The 26,294-nt window shown below is 32.9% G+C and overlaps 1 protein-coding gene across 3 annotated transcripts in view; it reads left to right on the forward strand.

The window, feature by feature from the left end:
- LOC145277051 (syndetin-like) overlaps nucleotides 1–26,294 on the forward strand; it is a 173,971-nt gene that overhangs the window by 19,642 nt on the left and 128,035 nt on the right. For all 3 annotated transcript variants that reach the window (XM_080128706.1, XM_080128708.1, XM_080128707.1), the window contains exons 2-5: nucleotides 16,473–16,553; nucleotides 17,501–17,602; nucleotides 21,533–21,604; nucleotides 23,080–23,204. In XM_080128706.1, the coding sequence (XP_079984832.1) occupies nucleotides 16,473–16,553; nucleotides 17,501–17,602; nucleotides 21,533–21,604; nucleotides 23,080–23,204 (380 nt within the window). The remainder of the gene's footprint in view (nucleotides 1–16,472; nucleotides 16,554–17,500; nucleotides 17,603–21,532; nucleotides 21,605–23,079; nucleotides 23,205–26,294) is intronic.

A 26,294-nucleotide genomic window follows, 5' to 3' on the forward strand; every position in this document is an offset into this window, starting at 1 on the left:
TCTACACTATTGACATTATCTTAACTCATTTAAACCCATTAATTATACCATAACACCATCTTTTGAATTCTTAATATACAGTAATACCGTATCTTAACTTTAGTTCGAACCATTTCCTCTAATTCAAATTAATACAAAAAAAAAACACTACCTATGTTATGCAAAAATATTATTCCAAACTTTAATGAAAGAAGGATTTATCTTTAAATGTTAGGAACCAGAAGAACTTTATTTAAGTAATATACTTAATATCTACAATTTCTATATGTTCGTATCTAATATAAATATGACCATACTGCTATTTATATTTATTGTAAATATGACCATGCTGCTATTTATATCTAATGTAAATATGACCATACTGCTATTTATATCTAATATAAATATGACCATGCTGCTATTTATATCTAATATAAATATGACCATACTGCTATTTATATCTAATGTAAATATGACCATACTGCTATTTATATCTAATATAAATATGACCATACTGCTATTTATATCTAATGTAAATATGACCATACTGCTATTTATATCTAATGTAAATATGACCATACTGCTATTTATATTTATTGTAAATATGACCATACTGCTATTTATATCTAATATAAATATGACCATACTGCTATTTATATCTAATATAAATATGACCATACTGCTATTTATATCTAATATAAATATGACCATACTGCTATTTATATCTAATATAAATATGACCATACTGCTATTTATATCTAATATAAATATGACCATACTGCTATTTATATCTAATATAAATATGACCATACTGCTATTTATATCTAATATAAATATGACCATACTGCTATTTATATCTAATATAAATATGACCATACTGCTATTTATATCTAATATAAATATGACCATACTGCTATTTATATCTAATATAAATATGACCATACTGCTATTTATATCTAATATAAATATGACCATACTGCTATTTATATCTAATATAAATATGACCATACTGCTATTTATATCTAATATAAATATGACCATACTGCTATTTATATCTAATATAAATATGACCATACTGCTATTTATATCTAATATAAATATGACCATACTGCTATTTATATCTAATGTAAATATGACCATACTGCTATTTATATCTAATATAAATATGACCATACTGCTATTTATATCTAATTATTCATACTGAAGTTTCCATAGCTTATACTTTACTTCCTGTTTAACCTGTAGTGAAATGTACTTTAAATCATAATTATATCATTACTTAAATCTATATTGAATTGATACATCTTATTTTTCGCTCTTATTGACTTAAAATTTGATGCATGACTGGACATTTATCTTAATTCCTAATATCACTTTGAATCATACTTTAACATTTTATCCGATTCTTAAACTGATATATGAACAATATTTTAACCAGCATTTTAATTCCTATCTTAAATCAACAGCTGCAAATCAAGATGCTTTTTTACTTTTCCATTAATAATGAAATGGAATGCATAGTTAAATCTTTTTCAATTATTTTGAAGAATGTAACATTTCAGATATATAATCGGTAGTACTAACTCAACTAATCGTAACTACCCATGCAGGGTAACAGAAATACCTGGTTTAGGACCCAGGCATGGAGATAACCCTCTCAGTGTTCATGGACCTGTAGATCTTCTCGAGTCATCCATCGAGGAGAAGGAAAACTCTGAAGTTAAACCTATGCTACTGACCTCATACGTCTTGGCATTAATTAAAAGGAGAGGGAAGCCTCGTCAGTCCTGGTTAACAACCTTCCTAGAGCTGGTGACTCAAACAAATTACTGGTTTGCAAACCTAAACTGATTAAGGAGTAGATAGGCTCTGCCTATTGCTCAGTTTTCATACTTCTTCTTTGCCTATTAGCCAGGCGCAGAGGTGTGATTACAGGGACTAGACAGAAACTCCCAATGTTTTACCTTGTTTCCTGACTAGAGCAATGAACACTATTCCCCACTCCCACCACATTTCTATCTCCTTAAACTGGGCATCTTAGGGTGCTTGAGTGCCATATGTTAATGCAATTGGATTAGGTTGATTTTTATCTGACGGATTGAGGGTATCGGTTTGACAGTTTGTCTGGCTGCTGTATTCTGACTGACAGTACAAGAGTCCTAACTCTTTGGTAGCGCTAAGAGCGGCTGCTCCATCATCAGTCGTATAATATCAGGATGGTTGTAGAGCCATGTTGTGCATGGAAAGGGGCCCGCACCTATCTCCAGTGGGCCATAATCCTGTAGCTGACGAGTCGGCTGATGATGTACTTGTGCTGCATGTTTGCTGTTCTACACAACCACTTTGTCCAGCACCTCATCATCCTAAACTGAAACACCTTCGAAAAGATGAGTGGTCTAAGCAATAACAATAAATGCGGGTTCTTCAACACTGACATTGAGAGTGTGGGCCATTTGATCTGTAGTTGCAAAGTCTTACTTGGAAATGGCTATTATACAGATTGTCATAACGAAGTTTGGAAGATATGTAAGAAGCTAAATGTTGAGTGTAGTAAGAAATTCCGAGAACATATACCCGAGCGAACAGTTGGAAATGACACCCACACCATTCACTATGACTACATAATTCCTACTGATACATATCTAGAAAATGCAGCCGTTAAACCAGATATAGTGATTTGGGACAGAGCAAATAAAAAAGCAACCATAATAGAGGTCAGCATACCCAATGATACAGGGCTTAACAGAGGCAGGAGGGAAAAGATAACAAGGTATCAAGGACTTATGTATGACATGAAACAAAACTGGAAACTAAAAAAGGTTTCAATAATATCAATCATCATAGGAACAATTGGGCTTATGAAAAAGAACTTTGAAAAGTACTTAGCAAGTATACCCGGTATACAAAGTGCAAGTAAGGTACAAACGATTATACTGATAGGGATGACTAGAAACCTAAAAAGATCTCTTGGTTTGACTCACTAAAATAGGGGTAAATGTCAGACATCTGGATGGATGTCCCACCCCCAGCAGAAAAAGATGAAGGAAAATAAAAAAAAAAACTTTTAAATAAAATGACAGTTCAATCAAAAATTACTATTAAACCAGGTGTAAACTCAAATGAAACCATTTGCCTCCTCCCTTGAGGCTTGCATTCACGAATATCCGTGGGCTTAGAACTAATTTAGATGATGTTGAATTATTTTTCCTAAACAACTCCCCGGATATCTTGACACTAAGTGAAACTAATCTACACTCTTCCATTCCCTCTAACCACTTTAACATGCCTGGTTATCTCCCACTTTGCCGTAAGGTCTCAGACAGACATATGAACGGACGGAGTCTATAGTCGACTAGATTAGAGAATCAAAACTAGAATGAGACAACCATGCCTTTATGTGCTTTAGACTTAGTCTGCAACATAGCGTTAGCTACTTGTATTTTCTCTACAGGTCTCCCTCGACCCAGTACTGTACTCTAATCAACAAAGTCTCTGACAGCTTAGATACAGCACTCTCCATTGATACTAGCATGCAAGTACATGTATTTGGTGACTTTAATGTCCACCACAGTAACTGGCTTGGATTCTCTACTTACACAGACGTAGCTGGTAGCACAACACATAGCTTCTCTATATCTCATTTCCTATCACAGACAGTTATGTTTCCGACCTGTCTTCCAGATCAGCAAGATCAACAAGCCTCACTTCTAGATCTAGTTTTTACCACAGTTAACGATTTATGTAAAAAATGCCCATAGTCCACTCGGTAATGCTGATCATGCTGTGATAATGGTAGATATCACCCTAAACTCTGAATCCAAAACTGAAGAGCCATTACTCAAAACGACAAGGTATTATAAGAAGGCTGACTGGGAAGCCATCAGAGATTTCATCAGAGATGCTTTATGAGGAAACATCTTTTATCTTCCTGCAGAATAGTGTGCAAATGAGACCACTGAATGGTTCAAAACTGCAATTGAAGAACATATTCTCGCGCGGAAATTCTATAGCAAATCCCACTCTCCCCAATGGTTTACTTCTCCTTGCACAGCTGCTATTGCTCAAAGGTAGCATGCATACCACAGATTTATCCGGCATAAGTCCAGTACAAACAGACAAAAAGTATATAGAGGCTAGAAGTAATTGTAGGAAAGAAATAATGACAGCTAAGAGAGAATACACCAAAACCACCAGAAAACGCATTGAAGTGCAGAAATTAGGAACTTATGATTTCTAGAAAATCTACAACAGTGTAGTAAATAATGGACAATCACCAATTCCCCTACTATCCAACAATCATGAGGTTGCTTGCACAGCAACTGAGAAAGCTAACATGCTTGCCAAAGTGTTTGCCTCAAACTTCACTTTGGAACCAGCAAACCACTTCTTCCCTGATTTTCCACTGTGGACAGAAACCACACTAGATGATCTGAAAATAACCTCTTCTCAAATGCATGATATCATAAAAAACCTAGACACCTCAAAAGCATGTGGACCTGATCTCATCCCGGCTGTACTATTAAAAAAAATGCTGAAGTTGCTCCAGTTCTCTCCACTCAACAAATACCTTAACGAATCTTGCTTCCCTGACTGCTGGAAAACTGCTTCCGTGGTACCAGTTTACAAGAATTCTGGCGAAAGGTCTGACCCATTAAATTATCGCCCTATTAACCTCCTCCCTTTCTTCACCAAGATATTTGAGTTCATAATTAATTCCATGGCAAGTGCTCGTCTGAGCTCCAATCTCTGGTCCCCCCTCACCAATCTTTCATAAAAAACACTCATCTAGCTGAAACCACTGTTAATAATTTTCCCCACTCTTTATCTGTTCCTAAATTAAAACATAAATTCCATGAACAAAGATTTTTTCTTAGAAGTTCATGCCTGTGGAACTCTCTTCCGTTTGCCTGTTTCCCACCTGACTACAATTTGGATGTCTTCAAATCCAACATAAACAAATTCCTGATAAACCGCCCCCTTAAGGAAGACACTTTATCAAATCTCCATTACTAATGATTACTACCATATTATCCCATTGATTACTGTACACGCAATAACCCTTATCCCCGAGTGGCTTTCAGGCCTTGATAAGTGGTGACTACCATGTAAAAAAAAAATCAAGCTCTGGTCCACCACCTTACAGTTGCTAACTTTCTGTCCGACCAACAATATGAATTTAGTTAAGCCTGCTCTACTGCAGATATCCTAACTGTAATCTCTGAATGTATATACCATGCACTTGACAAAGCTGGAGAAAGTAGGGCAGTAGCTCTAGATATCAATATTAAAAATCAAATTATTCATCACTGAAAATAGCGTAAGTTGAACTAAACAAAAGGCAAACTATTAATGACGCAACAGAAAAAAATTGTGCATTCATAAAAAGATGATACTTCAAAATTATCAGTTTCAAGGATTTACTATCAACACTTCAAACAAATTTCTCAAAATTCTTATACAAGTTGAAGTAGGTTTGATAATCGTTCTACAAACTTTCTGGGTTAAAAAACAGAATATTTCAACTTGTGTGCAACAAAATACATAAAAAAAACTGTTTTTATCATAAGAAAGAGAATAAGAATTTCATTTTTCTATTTTTCCTTAAAGTTAATCAAGTATTTACGTTTCATTCGCATTAATTCAGTTTTTCTGCTTCTTTTAAAGTCGTTTTCTTCTATCGTTCTAAACACTTTCTTACACTTGAGATTATTCTCTTTCATTACAAATCTACTACAATACCATGTTTGGAGTACTAGTGTCATATTTGGGCTGTTGAATCGTTGTCCCATTTAAGGGTTCTTGATAAAGTGTAATTTGAGTTACCCAACCTTTTCTCCTCTGTAATTTCTCTCTCACAGACGTGATGTTGCTAGTTTTTTGTTTTGTTTTTTTTATAAATATTATGGTACATGTTCTTCAGAATTGTCTGCTTTATTCCCTGCTTTCTTTGTTTCAGCTCAAATGACTCATTTGTCTGATGGTCTCCATCAATTCACTGTTTAGATATTTCATTGCGATACAGCTTCCTATTCCAGTAGCTTCTAAGAACTGCAATCTTCTAGAACTCATTTCCTGCTAATTGTTTTCCTCCTATCCCTAACCTTCGTCTTTTCAAGATGATGGCCAATAGACATAGATAGAATAGTATATCAATTTAAAAAAAAATGTTAGTGTATCAATTATGAAAAAAAAAATTTAGTGTAACAATTTTAAAAAATTTTTTTAGTGTATCAATTTTTAAAAAAGGTTAGTGTGTCAATTTAAAAAATAATGTTAGTGTATCAATTTTTAAAAAAGGTTAGTGTGTCAATTTAAAAAATAATGTTAGTGTATCAATTTTTAAAAAAGGTTAGTGTGTCAATTTAAAAAATAATGTTAGTGTATCAATTAAAAAAATAATGTTAGTGTATCAATTAAAAAAATAATGTTAGTGTATCAATTAAAAAAATAATGTTAGTGTATTAATTTCTACAAAAATGTTAGTGTATCAATTATGAAAAAAAAATTTTAGTGTAACAATTAAAAAAAAAAATTTTAGTGTATCAATTTTTAAAAAAGGTTAGTGTGTCAATTTAAAAAACAACGTTAGTGTATCAATTTTTTTTAAGTATTAGTGTATCAATTTTTAAAAATATCATAAAAGAACTCATTTCATTGTAAGTAATTTAGGTAATTAAAATAGGATTTGTTAAATAAGAATGTATTGTTCTACATCAAAGTACAGTTTTCTGTGTTTTAGGTGATTGCCTCTACCCACTCTATAGTTTTAATTAAAAGTTAACATGAATAAATCCTATTTTAATGGCCTAAATTACAGTGAAATGGGTTCAATTTTCAATTGATTCTCATCTCAAAAATGTCATAAGATCCCATTCTAATTTTATTCATAAAATAATGAAAACAACTGCACAAAAAAAATAGAAAAAGTAAATGTGACCTAAAAATATTTGTAGCTGTTTACAGTCAGTGCATAAATAATCCTTCTAGACTGAGACAATTGTGATTGTGTTCTAATTGAGTGCACATCTAAAAAACAGGCTATCTCGATGTTGTACTTGAAAAGGGAGTACATTGTGTGCGCATTTGGGTTTCTTACAGTATCAAGATTCTGACGTTCCAATAGCGAAAACCTCTCTCATATATATATATATATATATATATATATATATATATATATATATATATATATATATATATATATCTCAGAATAATTAGATGAATTAGATCACACCAGTTGGGATTTACTTTATGAACGAGAACATATTTCTACCGACATTACATAACCAAAAACTGAGATGGATTAATTCTAAATTCTTTATTCGCAAAGGATTACGACATGTTACTCTGGATGATTCATCAAATATAATTGGATTTTACCTGTGATGGACTAATCTTCAACCAATCTGGAACCTAATAACACCATCCTATTGTACTCAAGGATTAATATTCTATTCGAATACCAAAATTCATATCCTTTTTTGTTTCAACCTTTATTTTCGTTCTCTATATCCCTTAAAAAGATGTAATCTTTAAAATATATTTTCTATGTATGTGCTAAATAGCAAAATTATATCAAACCAAAATTATTATTTTGCTAATGACTTATATGCTGAAGAAATGAGCTTACATCGAAAATCCATGGATTAAGAAAATTAATATAAATATTGTATTCTTTGTCCAAACAATAAATTTTTGTTTTGAAAATTATATTTTTCTGAATGAAATTTAAAAGTATAAAAATTGTAAATTATATATATATATAAACTAGGAGTGTACCAATTAATCAGCAGGTAATCGGTAATCGGCAAATTTTCCGAATAATCGGCAGATTACTTACTTTTCTCTTAATAAATTTAAATCATTTTATCACTGTTAAGTGACTCATCAGATAGCTTTGACACATTAATATAGTAACTACTAATTTAACTTAACATTTAATTGTCTGTCGTTATTATGCCTTTTTGCCTTTATTAACTAAATTTACAAAATGCAAAGTACAATTTCCAATTCTTAAATGATTAGATAAGAAAAAAGAGATTACAAACCAACTACAAAACACAAATCGTAATTCTTTAAGTGAATAACTATAAGTTATAGTAGAAGTTCTACACCTGCTGCTACTCTACTTCCTCTTCTATTCTTGCTGCCTGCCTCCTCTCAGTCTCCTCAGCATTTAAAGTTGAATACTTTTAAGTTGTAATGTAGAAACATTAGACTTTCTCTATTCTCAGGACACAGTCTGTTCCTCATAGGTTCATACACACATTACCACTGTTGAATTGTGTAGTGGACTTTCGGTCAGCGTTCAAGTTGTGGATAACTTGACAAAGACTAAAGTTACTTCTCATGAAAGAGGAGAACTATTTATGGCACAATGGGAGATTCCATTGTGCACACATGGGCCAGTCTATTCCTTGGATTGTGATTGGCTGAATCACCTGATTGGATATGCTTGTACATAAATACAAGCCCTCAGTCCAGCTCAATCTGATGTCTGTCTTGTGCATAAGCTGAACCCTTGGTAAGTGTTGCTGCTATTATTGTTGTTGTGTGTTATTGACTAACACAGTTCTTTTGATTATTCTACATCTCCCCTCTCCCCCCCCCACGAGTAGGCTGGGTTGTGTGAGAGGTGTATCTCTCTTTTAGGCCTAGTTTGTTGTGTGGTAGTAACCTAGAAAGAGCTCGGGGAATCCTTGATCGAAAGCGTGGGGATATATGTGTGGTTTGTTGTTGGGGTTTGGTTGCTGTGTATGTGCTATTACAGGGAGATAGTGGGATATGCCAGAATGTAGTATCGCTTGAGGGAATTGTTGGTCCTAGTGCTGCACTTGGTATTGGGGTTGGTGTAGGCTTAAGTTCGCATTTTCTGAGGAAACGGCGGTTCCTAAGTGTGATCCTTCCGGATCCGTTAACCCTGATTCGGTATTGTTGATCTGGTAGGGAACTGATGATTTTGCCCGTTGTGTTCCATCTGCGATTGACTGGATTTTGGATGGCTACAGTGTCACCAGATTGTAATGGTGGAAGGTTGTGGGTATATTTATTGTATCTTTCTACTATTTTTGCATTGCGGTGGTGGAGCATTTCCTCGCGATGTTGTGCCGCTGACACCCATTCAGGATGAGGCTTGTAGAGGATTGGCTGTGATGGGATGGAGTCACGTAGTCGACGGTGAAGTAATAATTGGGCCGGTGATAGGCCAATGCTTTGGATTGGGATATTCCGATACTGCAAGATGGCCCGGGCAACACTGTCATTGTCCAAGGAACCGTGGGGGCCTGTGTTTCCTTTCACAATCCTCTTTGCAGTTTTTACTGCGAGCTCTGCCCTGCCATTGGATTGGGGATACGCAACAGAAGATAATCTGTGCCTAACACACCATGTTTTCAGGAATTCTTGGAACGTGCTGGAAGTGAAAGGTGGGCCGCCATCGGTGCTGAGTTCTTCTGGGGCACAATATGTTTGGAACAGTTGTCGGCATATGGACATCAATTTAGTTGTAGTAGTGTGACCTGATTCTAGGCGGTATAAAATTAGCCAACCAGTTAGCCTATCTGCGCAGGCAAGGTATGTGTGATCTCCAATATAAAAAATATCCATGACGATTTGTTGGAATGGCCACTCTGGGGATCGTGTTAGAATGATAGGTTCCCTTGGTTGACTAGGTGCGATGGTTGAGCATACCATGCAATTCGCTCTAATACTGCGGATTGATGCATCCATCCCTGGCCAGTACACCGATTCGTTGGCACGTGCTTTCATGCCGACTACTCCTTGGTGTGCAGAATGCAGGCAGTGTAGGACCTTTTTTCGTTGTGTTTTGGGGATGACGATCCTTCGATCCAACAATACTAGACCATTGTCAGTGCTAAGGCGGTGCCTCACCTCCCAATACTCACGGATTTCGGGCGCAGTGAGATTACGTGTTTTTGGGAAGCCTTGCTGTATTGTGTCTATTAATTTGTTATATTGTTGATCGCCACGACCTGCTGAACAAATTAGGTCTGGTGATATCATGGCTATATTACTGCTGTCTGCAAATGTTGCTATTAAGGCTGTTGACTCTGTTATGTTGCTTATCTGTGACCACTATGATGTTTGGAGAACCCATGACGAACATACGGCATTTCTCCAATGCCCATGCTATTGCTGCTGCCTCACCCTCTATTGGTGCGTATCTGCGCTCAGCATCCGTGCAAAATCTGCTGCCGGCATATATCAGATGCCAACCTTCGGAACAGCAGATTGGGGCTTTTTCCATGGTACATTGGCAATGTTTTTGTAGGAGTAGGAAGCCCATTCCTTCTTTGCTCCAATCTGGAGTAAGGCAAGTTGCTCTGTCTTTGTCAAATGTTGCTACCCCCTTCTGGACTAGGTGAATTATAACTCGCTTGGAATCTTTGAATGCGTCTTCAAGGTTTTGATTCCAAGCAAATTTGGAGTTTTGTTTGACGAGGTCCCGAAAAGGCACCATAACTGGACCCAGTGAATATGCCCAGGCTACTTGGTTGACAAGCCCAAACCATGATCTGGCATCAGTAATTGTCCTTGGGACAGGAAAATCCTGTATCGCTTATATCATGGACTCAGAAGGGGTCACTCCTGAAGAAGTTATCTGGAGGCCTCCAAATTGTACGACATCCTGACAGAATTGGAATTTGTCGGTGTTGAGCACAATTCCATTCTTAGCACATTGGAGCAGAAAATCGAAGGTATGATAAAAGGCTCCCTCAATGCTAGAATCATATAGCAGGGTATCGTCTACTATCTTCACCTTGCGTGGGATATCTTTTATTATTTCATCGTATCTACGAGTGTAAGCATCCCCAGATGCGACATATCCTTGAGGCATCCTAAGATACATGTATCTTCCCCACTCAGTTATGAAGGTGGTTAATGGTTGAGATTCTTTGTCTAAGAGAATCGAGTGGTATCCATCAACAGCGTCTAGGACTGTTTTCTTTGTTCTAGGTGGCACTTGCAGTGCCAACTGGAATGGCGACCCAGTATGGTGGGTTTCTCGCTTGCATTGAGAGTTAAGGTGTTGGTAATCTATTGTTCTCCTTGGATTACCATTCTTTTTGGCAGTTATTACCATAGTACTGCACCAATCAGTAGGCATACCCACGGGTACTGGAGCTATGATACCTTTTTCTACATCCTTCCAAAGGGCTTGTCTTACTGGTTCCTTGAAGTGGAAGGGTACAGGAATTGGGTTATGCCTGGCTTTAGGGATTGCTCCCTCTTTGAGGTGAATGTGGGCAGCTGGGCCGGACATGGCTGGAAATATCCCATCTTTGTTGAATGTCGTTTTGGCAAACTTTTCTAGGAGCCAGCTCTTAAGTTTGCCTATGTTATCTTCTGTTGCAGGAAAAGGGAGGTTTTTGGGGCGATTTGGCAATTGATCTACACACTTTTTAGACTCGGTGTCTACCTCTTCATGTACGTCTGCTAAAGGGTTTGGAAAATGTTTGTGCAATATTCCCACATCGATGCAGGTTGCTCTGCTGAGATAAAGCCGTTGTATGCCCTTGCATATGTAGAGGGCTTGTTTAGTTGTTTTCCCTCTGACCACAAACTCAACTGGTAGCCAACCCTGACACATGAGTGTGAAACCTCCAACTGTTCGTATGATCTTTCTTGATTGGATAAGACTAATCTCTGTGAGGCCCATTTTGATTAAATGCTTTGGTCCCCCAAGACAAATGGCGGCACCACTGTCGGGAAAAATCCATGCACTAAAGAGCTGCTCACTCTCAACGGATGAAGGTGGCGTGCTTAAATATTTTGAAGCCAGTTTACTCAGCATTGGTAAGGTCTACTGTGTCTTCTTCCACCACTGAAATGGATCATCACCTCTTGCGAGTAGTTGTAAAGCTATGTAATGATTAAGTTCTTTTGTGCACTTAATCATAAGGGATTTGCTCCTTTTGAGTTTAGATTGTGATGCTTGTATTTCTGTTGTAGTTATATTCTTCATGTTTAACTCAGCTTCTACCTTCTCTAAGTTTTCATTTGTTATTGTAGGCTTATTTGAAACTAATTCATCAAACAGGCTTGAAAGAGATAGTTTTACTTTTACTTTAGATAGGATGAAAATGTTGTTTCCATTGATTCATTGAAATGTTCAACAGTGGTAAGGATTCCACCTAGAGTCAGAAATATCAGAAATAGATCGGACAGCTTTTGAAAGAAATAACCTCAAAGCTAAAAATGTAGGTATTATCATCAATATTGTTGAAGTTCTGTGACTTGCTTCTTTGGTGATTTCTTCAAATAGACTCAATAACTGGACAATTTTTTGAACAAGCCCACATTGGTAAGTTGTTAAGGTAGGAATCTTATAGTGTCCCAAATTCTCGTATGAAAAAATGAATGAATCTCTTCTTTAAAAAAAATCCAGTTTGTGCAAATCATTCTGCTTCACATATATTCCATGAAAAAGCCCTTTATAATTGATGTTTACCAGTTAAAAAAATATTCTGTTCTTCTGAAAAACAACCAAGTTCGTTTCCTTATTTTCAAATTGATAAACATAAATCATTAAGGGACTTTTTCTGGGCATTCAACGTAAAGCAGAACGGTCTGCACAAACCAGAAATGAATCATTTGTAAACAATCACAGTGTTAACTTGAATAAAGCCAATACAAAAATAAAATAAAGATATCAAAATAATAAAAAACAATAGTATGTATGCCGAGAACTTTTAGGAAACCCATTTCTTAACATGTGGAGGAGAGGGTGTTTTTCTTAGTCTGTACTTTCACCTAACAATTTAATAAATAATACAAAATAAGTGATTTGTGCCACAAGCATTAAATAAGGACAACTGAAGTTTTGTTTCTATGTGTTTGACTGAGAAAGGAGTTGAGGGAACCACCTCAAATGGACGAATAGCATTCTACAGTATGTATTGATTAGGCATGCAATATTCCAGATCTGTATATTTTACCAGTTTTTGTGATGTGTGATTTTGAAACTAGTATATGTTTAGGACATTTGGTACTTTATTTCTGCCATCAAAATTGTACACATCAGCATTTTTATCAACTTATAAGGAAGTAAGTTGCAGTTGGAATTGTTTTAAAAAAAAACATAGACGCAATAATCATTATGCATAGAATTATATTGAATGTACATATTTACTGTAATTTTATTCAGTTTTATTTGATGATACTTTAAAAATTGTCCATCAGTGTAATTTTGCTATTATAAATGATGCTCACTTTTAACACTTCAAAAATGAAAGCCTAAATTGAATTATAAATTATTTTATTTTTATTTTCATATTGTCTTCTTATACTAGGAGTAACGAAAACGTCTTTTGTGACATTTTCAGTTTTTTTTTTTTTTTTTTTTTTTTTTTTTTTGTCAGTTGGTTTCAAAGTTGACATGTTATAATTTACACTTGTTCCTGCTTCATCCTCAGCAGGGTAGTGTATCCTGCTTTATTCTGCTTCATTGTCATTAGTGGACAGTAGATGTACAATCCAATTCTAAATATGATGTGAATCTTTTAAAATTAGTTTGTTGTCAATATTTAGTTAAGTAATTTAAATATGTAAAAAATTATGTCTGATATCTAATTAGTAATTTATCTCAATAAAATATATATTATCTAAACCAGAAAAATAAAAATATGTAATGGTAGCAAGCGCCCCAAAACAAGGAACAGGAATATGACTGAAGAATGCTTTTTCAGTTTGTACATTGTCACAATTTACTGTACAATTCCTCAACGTGAAAACTGAAAGATGAAGTAATAATTTTCGTTGACAATCATTTAAAGTAAAAAATAATTTTAATTCAATAAGAATGGAAATTTTTCATATGTTTACATCAATTTTCCTCAAACTCTGAGCAGTTATAAAAGTTTACATGTTAATAGCATGCCATGTTATTTGATTATATGGTTTAGACGATGCATGTCTCTTCGATAAAGAAAAGGAGTTAAAATGTCTTCATTTACAATTTATGACAACAAAATTTGATGATAAATCGGCATTAGAAAACCTATTAATCGGTCGACTAATCGGTAATTGACAGATTATCACATTCCGATTAATTGGTAATCGGCCAATTTGATAATCAGTACATAACATAGGTTGATTGCTAGTGTATATATATCAAATCTGCGGTGGGAGTGCAGAGTCATCTGAGATGGCATGAACGACAAGATTGGGAGAACTCAATGTGACGGCGATCATCTGGAAAGATGCAGCAATCATATATATATGATCTTGTCTGAGAAACAGTCTCTACTAAACTCTTCAATTTTTGATTAACGGACTTAAAATTGGATGTATAATGGATTTGGACCTGTGGAACAAATTTGATTTGGTCTTTAATCGGCAAAAATAGTTTCTAAGAAAAAAGAATTGGAATTTGACAGGTGCAAGTCAACTTAAAATATTCTTCTATGCATGTGCAGATATACATTTATATGTTAAAGTTGGTTAATTTTTAACTGCTGATAGCTCAAATGGTAAGGACTAAGACTGGAAAGCTATATATTTTGGTTTCAATTCTAACTGAAGGTACCAAAGTCGTATACTTTTTTTTACTTTTGAAATCACTACTATATATTGGGTACAATATAATAATCAAAAGAGAATCGATTTGATAATAACAAATATGAAATTTACATGAATTGAAAAATTATATTTAAGTATATTTTACAACATGTGAGGGGAGGGGAACTACTATATAATGGGTACAATATAATAATCAATACAGAATCGATTCTTTAATAATAATGAATACAAAATCTGCATAAACTAAATATCATATTTAAGCTTATTTTACAACATGCAATGCCAGGCGGCCTGCTATTAAATTAATAAATAGTCGTTTCTATACCTCATGATCATCCCAGTTTGATGATTTCATACTGGGGCATAAAAGCTTGGATAGACAAGTACATTCTCTGTTTTGATTGGCCGCTAGTCCATGATTGGATAATCTAATAGAAAAGAATTAAATAATATTTGCATATTAAATATTAAAGCATTTTATGCCGGTAAGTGTCAACTGTAATACTTTCTTCTCTAGAACTACTTGACTTTAGAATTCCCTTCCAGGTTTCTGCTTCCCCGACTGTACTGACATGCAGAAGTTCAAGTGTAATGTAAACAGACATCTTGCTGCTCAACTCCCTATATAGTATTCCTGCAATTTTTGTCCCAGATAGTAACCACCTACATCAAAGTGGCACTGTGCCTTGTTTGGAATGAAAATGCAATTAAAAAAAAACAAAAATTAAGTCTACTACATACCTTGATGAGACGGCAAACTGGAAAAAACAATATCACCATATGTAGGTGGGTCATCTTTCAAGATCTTCAAACAACATTTAGAGAATGGACGTCCAGGCAATGGAAAAAAGGGTGAGAACAAAAAGTCAATGGAACGATGATTTTGACACCCAACCACGGCCTACATTGTTACACGTTGCCAGAAACAAAACAAAGGTGGAAAGACCCAGGGAGGTCTTCCCCTCCAGGAATGATAAAAAAAAAACTTTGATAATAATGATGATGACATTGATTAACCCTCTCCAACCATGGATAAAATAACTACATTTATTGACTGATTATTTGAAAGTATGTATTGGTTCAATATAAAAATTTCAAAATTATGTTTATGTATGAGAACCATTCAACATGTAATACTCCTGACTCACTTTCAGTTTTCTGATCTAGCTGAAATTTTGCATCTGCAATAATTTATGTCTCTATGGGTTATATGGCAAATTATAGTTCTGAACTAATTGTAGTTTTTGATTTCTAGGTTTGAATTGAGTCAGGTGTGAAATGGAGCCTATTGAGTGTCGTGCAATGATCCGGTTCTTGTATTTGAAAGGATCTAAACTTGATGAAATGAAAGAAACGTGATAATGATATCCCATCATATGACTTTGTATTACAAGGTCATATGATGAGGTATCATTACCCACAATGTCAGCATTTAGTCCAAGAAGTCAAGATTAGTACAAAGTTTGTGGAAACTAACATTCATGATCATTTACGTGTGCATAATGTGACTTACAGATATAGTCCCAGGTTGCTGACGCTTTTCCAGAAATGAGAATGTGTTAAGTGCATAAGGATGAATTTGAAGATATGCCAAGAAGATGAGTCAAAGTTTGTTTTGTTTAAAAACTGATTACGCAAGATGAAACACATTTTTTATTTTCAAAATGATGTTTAGGTATAAATCACATTGACACATTGGTTCTTGTCAGATGACCAAAGTTAAACAGAGTTGAGCCTAGTTAATATGTAAATCGGTGACCATTTGGGAATATCAAGTACTATAGACAAACATTCCTATCATGCGTATAAATGGATAATTTGCAGATAATAGACTTACGTTCTGTCATACAAGTCGTTTATTCTGTGTTACTCTACAAAACTAGAGTTAAGAAATGAATTTTTATTTTCTATTTCTTTTCCAAAATGCCTAATTTCTGTAATTCTTTATTTTTTAGGATGCCTTGCGGTTACCTGTGGAAGATACATTGATTAGTCCAGAGCAACTGAATACAGACCCTGCCATAGCAAAGATTAAGGTCAGTCTCTGAAATAGTTTGATTTTCTTTCTAAGAAAAACATCTTTCTTCAAACATTGTTTTCACTTTCAAATTCCCGAAACATTTGGCTAAGAATAGAAATTATGCATTTGTTATCAGCCTTTCTTATACTCACTTCACCTAAAGTGTCTTGCCTTATATTTCTTAAACCACTTTGACTTTAAATTTATTCAGTAATCTCATTTTAATTTTTAGTAATAATGAAACAAACATTTTAATTGCATGCACATGCACATAATTATGTATACATACCATAAACCTACTGAACAGCTCAGACATGTTAACAATCACCCTTGCCCTCCTCCTTAGTCTTTAAAACCCTCATATTTAACATTAGCAGGAGACTCTCTAACCTGTCAGCCCTGAGATTTTTCAACAAGCCACCCAATCCATGAAAGTGGCTATAGAGAAACAATCTTTTACCTACCCTTACAACCGGTCAGACAACACAATAGAAAAGTAACATTATCTGGTTCACTCCCCCTATTCCCTCAGTGTTAAATATAGCATCAGTAAACAGTTTCTCCAATTAATAAATACTTTGCACCATCTAATAAGCTTTACAAACTCTTCCATAGAAATACAGTCAAAACAAGTTATTCTTGCTGTCCCTATGTAGGATCCCTACTAGCCTCAAAACCCACAATCAATTTCCCTTATGCCTACTGCTCAGGCAGAAGAGGAAAAGTTTATTCCCTAGAAAGAGGTTTCCCAATCAGATCCATAGTGTATTAAGCCAGTCATATTTGATATAAATTCCTAGAAGGAATAAATTTACATCTGTATCGCAGCAATGTTTTATAAACACTCTTTCCGTCATCATATATGGTTTCTGTTTTAATGGTGTCAAAATTATTTATATTTGTGACTTACATGTGTGTTTCAATCTGTTAAATACATTGCATCATTTACATTTCTTTTGCCAGGAACAACTACGAGATCCTCATGTTGATCAAGAGATCTTAGAAAGTATTGAAGAAACTTATTACAGTTCAGAAGATTTCGATACAAGTGAATATGAACTTAAGGTCAGTTGGTTTGACATGTCTCATCAGTAAAAACTAAAAAAACATTATTTTAATATAGAATCTTTTAACATATTTGAAATTGTTGTTGATAATAAATAAAACTTTACAGTTTGGTATGTTTTTGTTTTGTATCTAGTAATGTAATTTTTATGTTGATATGATGATTGGTTGGTAAGTTTCTTTTTGTTTAGAACCTATCAAAAAATAAAGACGGTAGAAAGTTTTACTTTAATTTGCTTATCTCTTTTCAATGGCAGGATGATATGACACAAATGTCGGAAAGTGCGAAAAGAGCACCATATAAGATGAACACTTTGCCTTGTAAAAGATATTTAAGCAGTCCCATCAGCATTTCTCTTTAGGAGTGCCTCAGGTGATTAGTAATGGATTAATTCCTCTTCAAAGGGATCAGGTAAAGCCTGGGAGGATGAACCTCTTAGAACTGCACAGGGCCACAGACATACGTTAGTCAACAGGGAATAAGCTACCTCAATTAGTCTAAACTCTGTTGTTTTTTTAGCTGAGCAAGCACAACTTCAAGCAAAACAAATAAAATAAATATACAAGATTTGGGATAATTTTTATTTTTTTAAAGAAAAATTTTCATTATTTGTTTAAAGACAAATTTTCATTATTTATTTATTTTTTTAAAGACAAATTTTCATTATTTATTTTTTTAAAGACAAATTTTCATTATTTATTTATTTTTTTAAAGACAAATTTTCATTATTTATTTATTTTTTTAAAGACAAATTTTCATTATTTATTTATTTTTTTAAAGACAAATTTTCATTATTTATTTATTTTTTTAAAGACAAATTTTCATTATTTATTTATTTTTTTAAAGACAAATTTTCATTATTTATTTATTATTTTAAAGACAAATTTTCATTATTTTTTATAGACAAATTTTCATTATTTATTTATTTTTTATAGACAACTTTTCATTATTTATTTATTTTTTTTAAAGACAAATTTTCATTATTTATTTTTATTTTTTTTTTAAATTTATTTGCAGACTCTTATCCTTATCTTCATAGCTGTTGTTGTTTCATCACGTTTCGGCCAATTATTGCTCTGGCCTTCTTCAGGTGGTTAACATGACAGGATAGAAATGGTGATCCCCAGTAATTACTGCTTTCCATAGTTGTTGTTGCCTCACCATGTTTTGGCCTACTAATCCTCTGGCCTGCTTTCCGCCTTTTACTAATTAACCTACAAATCAGTTGCATACAAAAAATTTACAACATGAATTGAAGCATAAATTATTTTATCAAAATGATTTTATTCAACACTAGCTGTACTCTGGCACGCATTGCTGTGGCTCGAGTTGGTGTAATGGAAGAATCCTCAGCCCCGCTGTTTTAGCCCCCCCCCCCCGAAATCTACCCAGCAAATATGTTGTTATATACGAAGGTGAGACAGACGTTTCCAAGCCAAAAAAAGAATGAAAAAAAGGAAGAAAATGAAAAAAATAGAATGGGTTCCTAGTGCCGCCTCTAAGGGAAAACTTGAGAAAAAAAAAAAAATTAATTAAAAAAAGCAATAAACAATGAAAATCGAGGGAAAGGCATCAAACAAAGCGAAATGCAACCTAAATGATGTATGATATCTTTTTATAAAAAAAAAATGCAACCGAAATGATGTATGATTTCTTTTTAAAAAAAAAAAATGCATCCGGCTGTATTGCAAAGAAAGAATGGATGTTAAACTTGCCGAGGAAAGAGGAAAAATGGAAAGAGAGAAGAAATAAATAAAGAAAATGCAAAGTCCGTAAAAACAGAAACAGAGGAAAGTTATAAAAATGAAAAGAAACGATGGTGAACTTGCCGAAAAAAAAAGAGGAAACATGGAAAGAGAGAAGAAATAAATATGAGAAAGGGAAAGATTGGGAAAACGAAAAGCAGAGAGAAGATACATAGAACCCCCCCCCTCAAAAAAAGCAAAGAAAACGATCTTGTAATTGCCGAAGAATGCAAAATAAAATGGAATTGAAGTATCGTAAGTTTTAATGCACTGTAAGAAAATGTAAAGTGTTTTGGTCTGTGTTTGTTTTTATTTTTAACCAACATAAAAGTTAGCGTGGTGCGTTTCACCTAAATTGCAGTCCAGTTTTTATGAAACCTAAACCGGCGTTCATCCTTATTTGTCTTTTGTGAATGGTCACGGACAGTGTAAATGAGTGGTGGTGAAATTATGAATTTTTTTAGAGAGAGAGATGACGTTACTACTTCCATTGATCGTAACCGGTTTTGGCAGTGAACTCTCATCAGATATAATATAGGAAGCTCCGATCTGCGAGTTAGTGGATAGCTAATTAGCTAATATGCCTATAACACACCTCAGATATTGTGATGCAGTTTGTGCATAGTACATCTGCATAAAATGTCTAGATTCTTAATTCTATTAAGGTCAAAGAGTTCATTTTATTTATATAGAGATAACCAAAATGGGTTATGCCATAAAACAAAAATGACCATTAAATAAACTATATCAAAAAAATAAAAAAAACTTAAATACAACAATTTTCTACAAAACTGAATTATTGGACAAAAAATAATCTTAAAGAAATTGACAAATTAATAATCTATTATATAAAGAATAATTGTTTGTGTGTGGGTGTGTCCAGCTAAAAGTAAAACACTACTAGCCAAAGACCCATAAAGATATTTTTTTGATATGTCCTAAATACTTATTAAGCCATTCGTATACAAAACATTTTTACAGCATTAATAAATATTTAAAATTTAAAGCATAAATTATTTTATCACAATGACTTGATTCAGCATTAAATGATCAAAACCGTAAAATAAAAATGAATCATTAATTAAACCTTATTTACCAACATGTGTGCATAATCTAGAAAATAATGGAAATTTCATCATAAAAGTTGAAGTAAATTTGCCTTCCACCAATCACTGTAGTTCTTTTCTTCCTTTTTGCGAAACGCTGAACAAGCAATATTGTTCAAGATACAAGAAATGCATTTTAAATTCTGGGCCAGACTGAAACTAATCTCCAAATTGATACCCGATAAAATATCAATAAATTTCTCATTTCCGATGACGAGGAATGATTGATGTAACAAGATAATATCATAAAGTATGAAAAGAAATGAACAGAATTTAGAATTCTTTAGTTCAATTTTTAATTAATCAGATTCTTATTAAAAATGGTAAATTTCAATGTAATCGACTTCTTTATACAATAATGATGTGAAAACATAACGATTTGATGTTACAGCTTTATGCATTATAAAACTGATTTGTGATGGATCACCAAAGCAACATTGAGAAAGGTGAGTATTTAAACAAATGATATTTTGGGAATATGAAGTGCTGTAAGTTTTTGATATGTCTCACAAAAAGAATATTCATTTAAAGTAGCTGAGTAGTCTTTGCAACTGTTTGGAAAAATAATCTAGAAAATCACTTTACTGATCTAGTTTCCGTGGTTGGAGCTAGTATTCCTTAGTTAGGCTTTCTGCATACCTTTCAGCGGCTATGCTAGTCAGTATTTAGGATCAGCCAATCATATTCTTGTAAGGAAGAAGAAACCAGATCTATTCACATTCATTACATTAGTTTTGAAGTGTCTATGTAGTCACTTTTTGTAATATCCCTGGAAATGGTATGAATTCAATCCATCATCCACTCCAGATATCTAGTTGACTAGACCTCAAAAAAAAATCTCTGAAATAATAAATCCTTAACTTATTCCAACATTGTTACCAGTTGCTACAGAATTCTACTTTCAGGTAAACATAAGTAATTCCAGGAATAATGAGGTAAGGGATTGTGCAACCCCTGCTTCAATGTAAACTCTTCATGACTCGAGTGCTTTTCCAGAGGATATCCATTGTCTCTCAATATAAAAAAAAGGATTTAAAATGAATACAATGTTGCTTAAATGTCTTTGTTTTCATTCCAGAAACTTCCTGAAACACTTGACCTCCAGCAGATTGATGCTGATCGAAGCCGTCTCCGAGGGCAACTTGATGTGGTGAGTTGGATGATATTTTCTCTCACTCTCTCTTTAGAATTTTACTCTAGTAAATATCAAAACTAAAGTGCTATTTTCATTACATCAAAAACTTTTTCATGTGATCACTTAGATCTTAGCAAAATATAAACAATGATTACAAATTTGTTTTAATCACTAAATTGAGTTCAGTTATGTTCAAAGTTTGTTGCAAATTAGGAAATTTGTTGCTTTGTATGTTATTTATTTAGGAATCAATTTTGCACAGCGTATAACTAAAAATGTTGACTTGAAACAAGTGCAAATTTCTTACAAATATATCACATCATCTTGTGATAATTGAAAATTAATCAAAATTAAATAATTATTGGATCAAATCAGCTTAAACATTGGACAAAAAAAACTTTTTACACCAGAAAAAATGTGCAAATATTTTGAATGTTCATATAAGATTAATTTCAACAGCTAACACATTGAATCTTCTTAATATGATTCATAGAATATTAGGGATTAAGCTAGATTTTACTTTTAATAGAAAATGAATTTAAAAAATCAGAATTTGACCCTAAAAAAACACAGATGAAAACATAATTTAATAAGATGAAAACTTAATTCATTAAAATTTTCAACTTGGATTTTTCTCTGAAAACAACTTAAACCCCTACAATGTGAACGAGTATACCTTTTTCTATCAAATGGAACTTTATATTCCTACAGATAACCAGTACCTCACACATAAAATTTGAAAACCATTCACATTAAAATATAAATTGTTCCATATCAAAACAAAGTAACTGAACTTTAAGTATACTGGAAAAAAAAAATGGTATTGATCGATTCCATAATTATTATGTTTTCTTTTGCATCTTTAAGTAAAATTTTAAAAGATAGTTTAATTCTGTTTATGGGAAATCAAGGAAATTGCTTGGTTTTTTTTTTTGGGGGGGGGGGGGTGAAAATAAAAGAAAATGTAGTTCTTTTGGTTAGGTTTAGTTATATTGAGGTTCTGAAAGTTAGACCGTAATAGCATTTAAGCTAACCTATAAAATTTAGATTCTGACTGATATTCTTTTGTTATTGCTGTACCATGTTTATTTTTAAAATGTAGTCCCACTAGACAACTGGTAATATAAAAAAGAATTTAAAGTACGACTGAACACTCAAAATCAGCAATATATTTCTAAGTTAAATGAATACCTTTGGTCTGCTCTTACTAAGCCAGGAGGATATCCAATGAAACTTCCTGATGTTCCAAATATTGTCTTTTTAAATTTGTCAGTTAAAAAAGATTACTTAAAATATTACAATACAATAAATGTTTAAATGAACTTTTAAATTTTAATCTATTTTCTCCAAAATTGAATCATGGATTTTTTTCTATTATGTTTTTAAATGAATAACAAACACATTTTTGTAAAGATTGTGAAAAAACAAGCTATTTTTAATTTTAAAAATTATATTTTTATTTCTGAACTCTTAATAATCTTTGATTTCAGGTTTCTCGGAAGGTCTACGAGTTGGTTCTTCAGAATCATCCTGCCTATGTCACAGAACTTCAAAGAGTTATGGACCTTCAAAGAACACTTCAATTGGCAGGAACCATTTGTGGAACAGGGCGCAAGTAAGCTTTACGTATTGTGAAGTCTAAGATTAACCTTGTTAATGGTTAGACAAATTTATTCAAATCTTGACCTAATATATATAATTATTCCAATAATTTTTTTTTAATACCTGCAGACACTAATGTATCATCCTTTTTGGAATTATCAGTGCAGGGAGTTACAATTACCACGGCAAGAAATATAGTTGAAATTAACATTTATATAAATCGTAAATGTCATTCAAAATGGCTGAGAGTGATCTTTTGGTTTGACATCACGATTTGCACATGTGAGCTTAAGTGATCGACTTATTTCATTTCAATATGAAGTTCTCGACAATAAGAACTTAGTCCTTAAAGAGGCTCATGTAATTATTACTATATATGTATATATATATATCATTTAAACACGGTAGTGTTTGAATATATGGTTAAGTGGCAGTTTTAGTCATTTAGAACTGCTTTAAAGCTTCACCGCTCACTCCGTTTTCAACTAAATTTCAAACAATTATTACGATTTATAAATCACTTTCTCAACTATATTATGAAAACAAATTTTCAATTTTCGTTCAATAGAACAAAAGTTATGATGAATTTAGTGATATTCAAAATCATAAAAAAATGTAAGGAGGTGAAGCGACGTTTTTTATGACTGGTTTCCATAGCAACCACATCACTTCAGCGAATACTGTTGATACCAATTTGCCGCTCTCGTGAAAAGAGAAGTAACAAGTGAAACCAAGAGAATAAAAGCATGAAAGGGAGATAATTGGGTGATTTTTATTGAAAGCAGTCGAGTGTCGTACATTGTTATTACATACGTGTATGTTATGTTTATGGCAGCAAAAAATAAGACTGAAATTAAACAAAGAACAAGTGAATTTACTAAAGCCTGGAAAAATCATGGATTACAATACAAAAATGCGAGCATGAAAAGTAATATGGTTAAGCTTAAACATGAAAAAGTAAAGGACTAGTTGTTAAAACTGGAAAAGAAAAGGACAAGATATTCTAGTAAAAAATGTAATAAATTTATAACTTAAATAGTGCAGTATTAAGAATTTTTTTTTAAATTCAATTTATAACATTGTATAATCAATTCTTATTATTGCAATATCTTAAGCTATAAATTTATTATATTTTTTACTAGAATATCTTTTCTTTTTCTTTTCCAGTTTTGACAACTAGTCCTTTACTTTTCCATGTTTAAACTTTACCATATTACTTTTCATGCTCACATTTTTCTATTGTGCATATATATATATATATATATATATATATATATATATATATATTATATTGCTAGTCTTATGCTAATTAGTCATAATGAATAGCGAGTATGATAACATTTAAGATTTCCTTGTTGGTCCTTTGACAAAGGAGGGATTGAACCTAGTAATTCGCTCACTTTCGTCCGTTCATTTGTTCACACTTTTCTCAATAACCATGCCTTGGATTTTTTTTTAAATTTTGCACAAACATTAGTTATGGTCAAAGTAAATTTTTGCCAGAACGGATCTTTTGGAATAACTCTGGTTGTTCCCTTAGGGGGCATTATAGGAGTAAAATTGCCCCAAAATCGTTCGTCTGTTCATTTATTTGCCGTTTTTCAATAACCACTCCTTGGATTTTTTTTTTTAATTTTGAACAAACATTAGCCATGGTGAAAGTAAATTTTTCACCCATGGAGGAGGACCCCGCATGCTCGGCTTGTTTCTTATATGAGTAAAAACATGACTTTCTCCTATTCAACAAGAACAATGATAAAAGGTTGCAAAGTGTTGGTTCACTCCTTCCCACAAATCTTGTATTTTTTTTTTAATTATTAAAAATAAGAATTACCAAATTTGAATGGAATTTTCATCATTTATTCAAATTTAAATTATCGATTGTATATAAAAGGAATTGAAATTTAGCAGAATATAAAATTGGTTTAGATTAATGCAAGGTTTTTATTAAAACATCGAAAAAAAACACAAAAACTAACGTAAGGCAAACGAATGATGTTAAATGTAAAAATCGAAAAAACAAAAACAAAAAAGAAAACAGAGAAATGAACGTTAAAACTGCTTTAAAAAATCTGAAAAATAAAAACAAAAAAAAAACGTGAAAAATTGCTTAAATAAGCCTGTTTCGATATTAAAATTTAAAAAATCGGTGGGTACCTGGGTGTTTTTGGGTGGGTGTGGTCGGTCAGGGGTAGGGGGTGTTAATGAAAACCTAAGAATAAGTGAAGTAAAAAAAAAAAACAGAAAAACAAATGTTACGTGAAAAATGGCTTAAATAACCCTGCTTCAATATTAAAATTTAAAAAATCGAGAAAAAAAAAAAAACTTCTCACACCACAATTTGAACCCAAAACGTTTAGATAGTGACCCAACGCTCTAACCAACTGAGTTAACACGACACACATGAAATTGTGTCAGTTCTTAAAATATTTAAACTAAATCAGGTTATGACGTCATCTGACGCATGCGTAGAACCAATCTCGTCATGAGAGGACAGTTTTTGCTAAACCCCCCACCCCTGCAGAACAGTTTTGATTTAAGGGTGAAAAAAATTAACGTTTTTTGGCCAATTTTTCGATATTTGTCGGGCGAAGGATGGGGCTTTCATATGAGACCAAGTTTGTCAATTTTTGTTCAGTCTGTCGAAAGTTTTTAGCACACACACAAACATACACACACACATACATACACACATACATACATTTTCGCTTTTATATATATATAGATAGAAGATGTGGAGTCAAAATTTCAGATAGACTTCTTATGGCATCTCACTACCAAATATTAAAGATATCAGTATGCAACTCTGTTTTACAATCGTGCAGATTGTGATTATGGCGCCTCATCGATAGGAAAGAAGCATTCTATTAAAATCTGAGAAGAGGTAATCCAGGATGATTTGGAATCAGAACCAAGACATATCTCTAAAAGAAATAGTTTGGAGGGATGCTTCAAAAGAGGATAACAAAATATCTAATATTTGTGATGTAGAAAGATATTAAATCAGACAACGATTAACCAAAAAAGAAAAATTTTAAAAGAAAAGTTATAAATTTCTTTTTCTTTAGAAAAAAAAAATATTTTGGTTTATTTTCTTTCTTTT

The sequence above is a fragment of the Euprymna scolopes genome, chromosome 5 (assembly GCF_053919585.1).
Source record: "Euprymna scolopes isolate OS-2025 chromosome 5, ASM5391958v1, whole genome shotgun sequence".
Classification (NCBI taxonomy): domain Eukaryota; kingdom Metazoa; phylum Mollusca; class Cephalopoda; order Sepiida; family Sepiolidae; genus Euprymna; species Euprymna scolopes.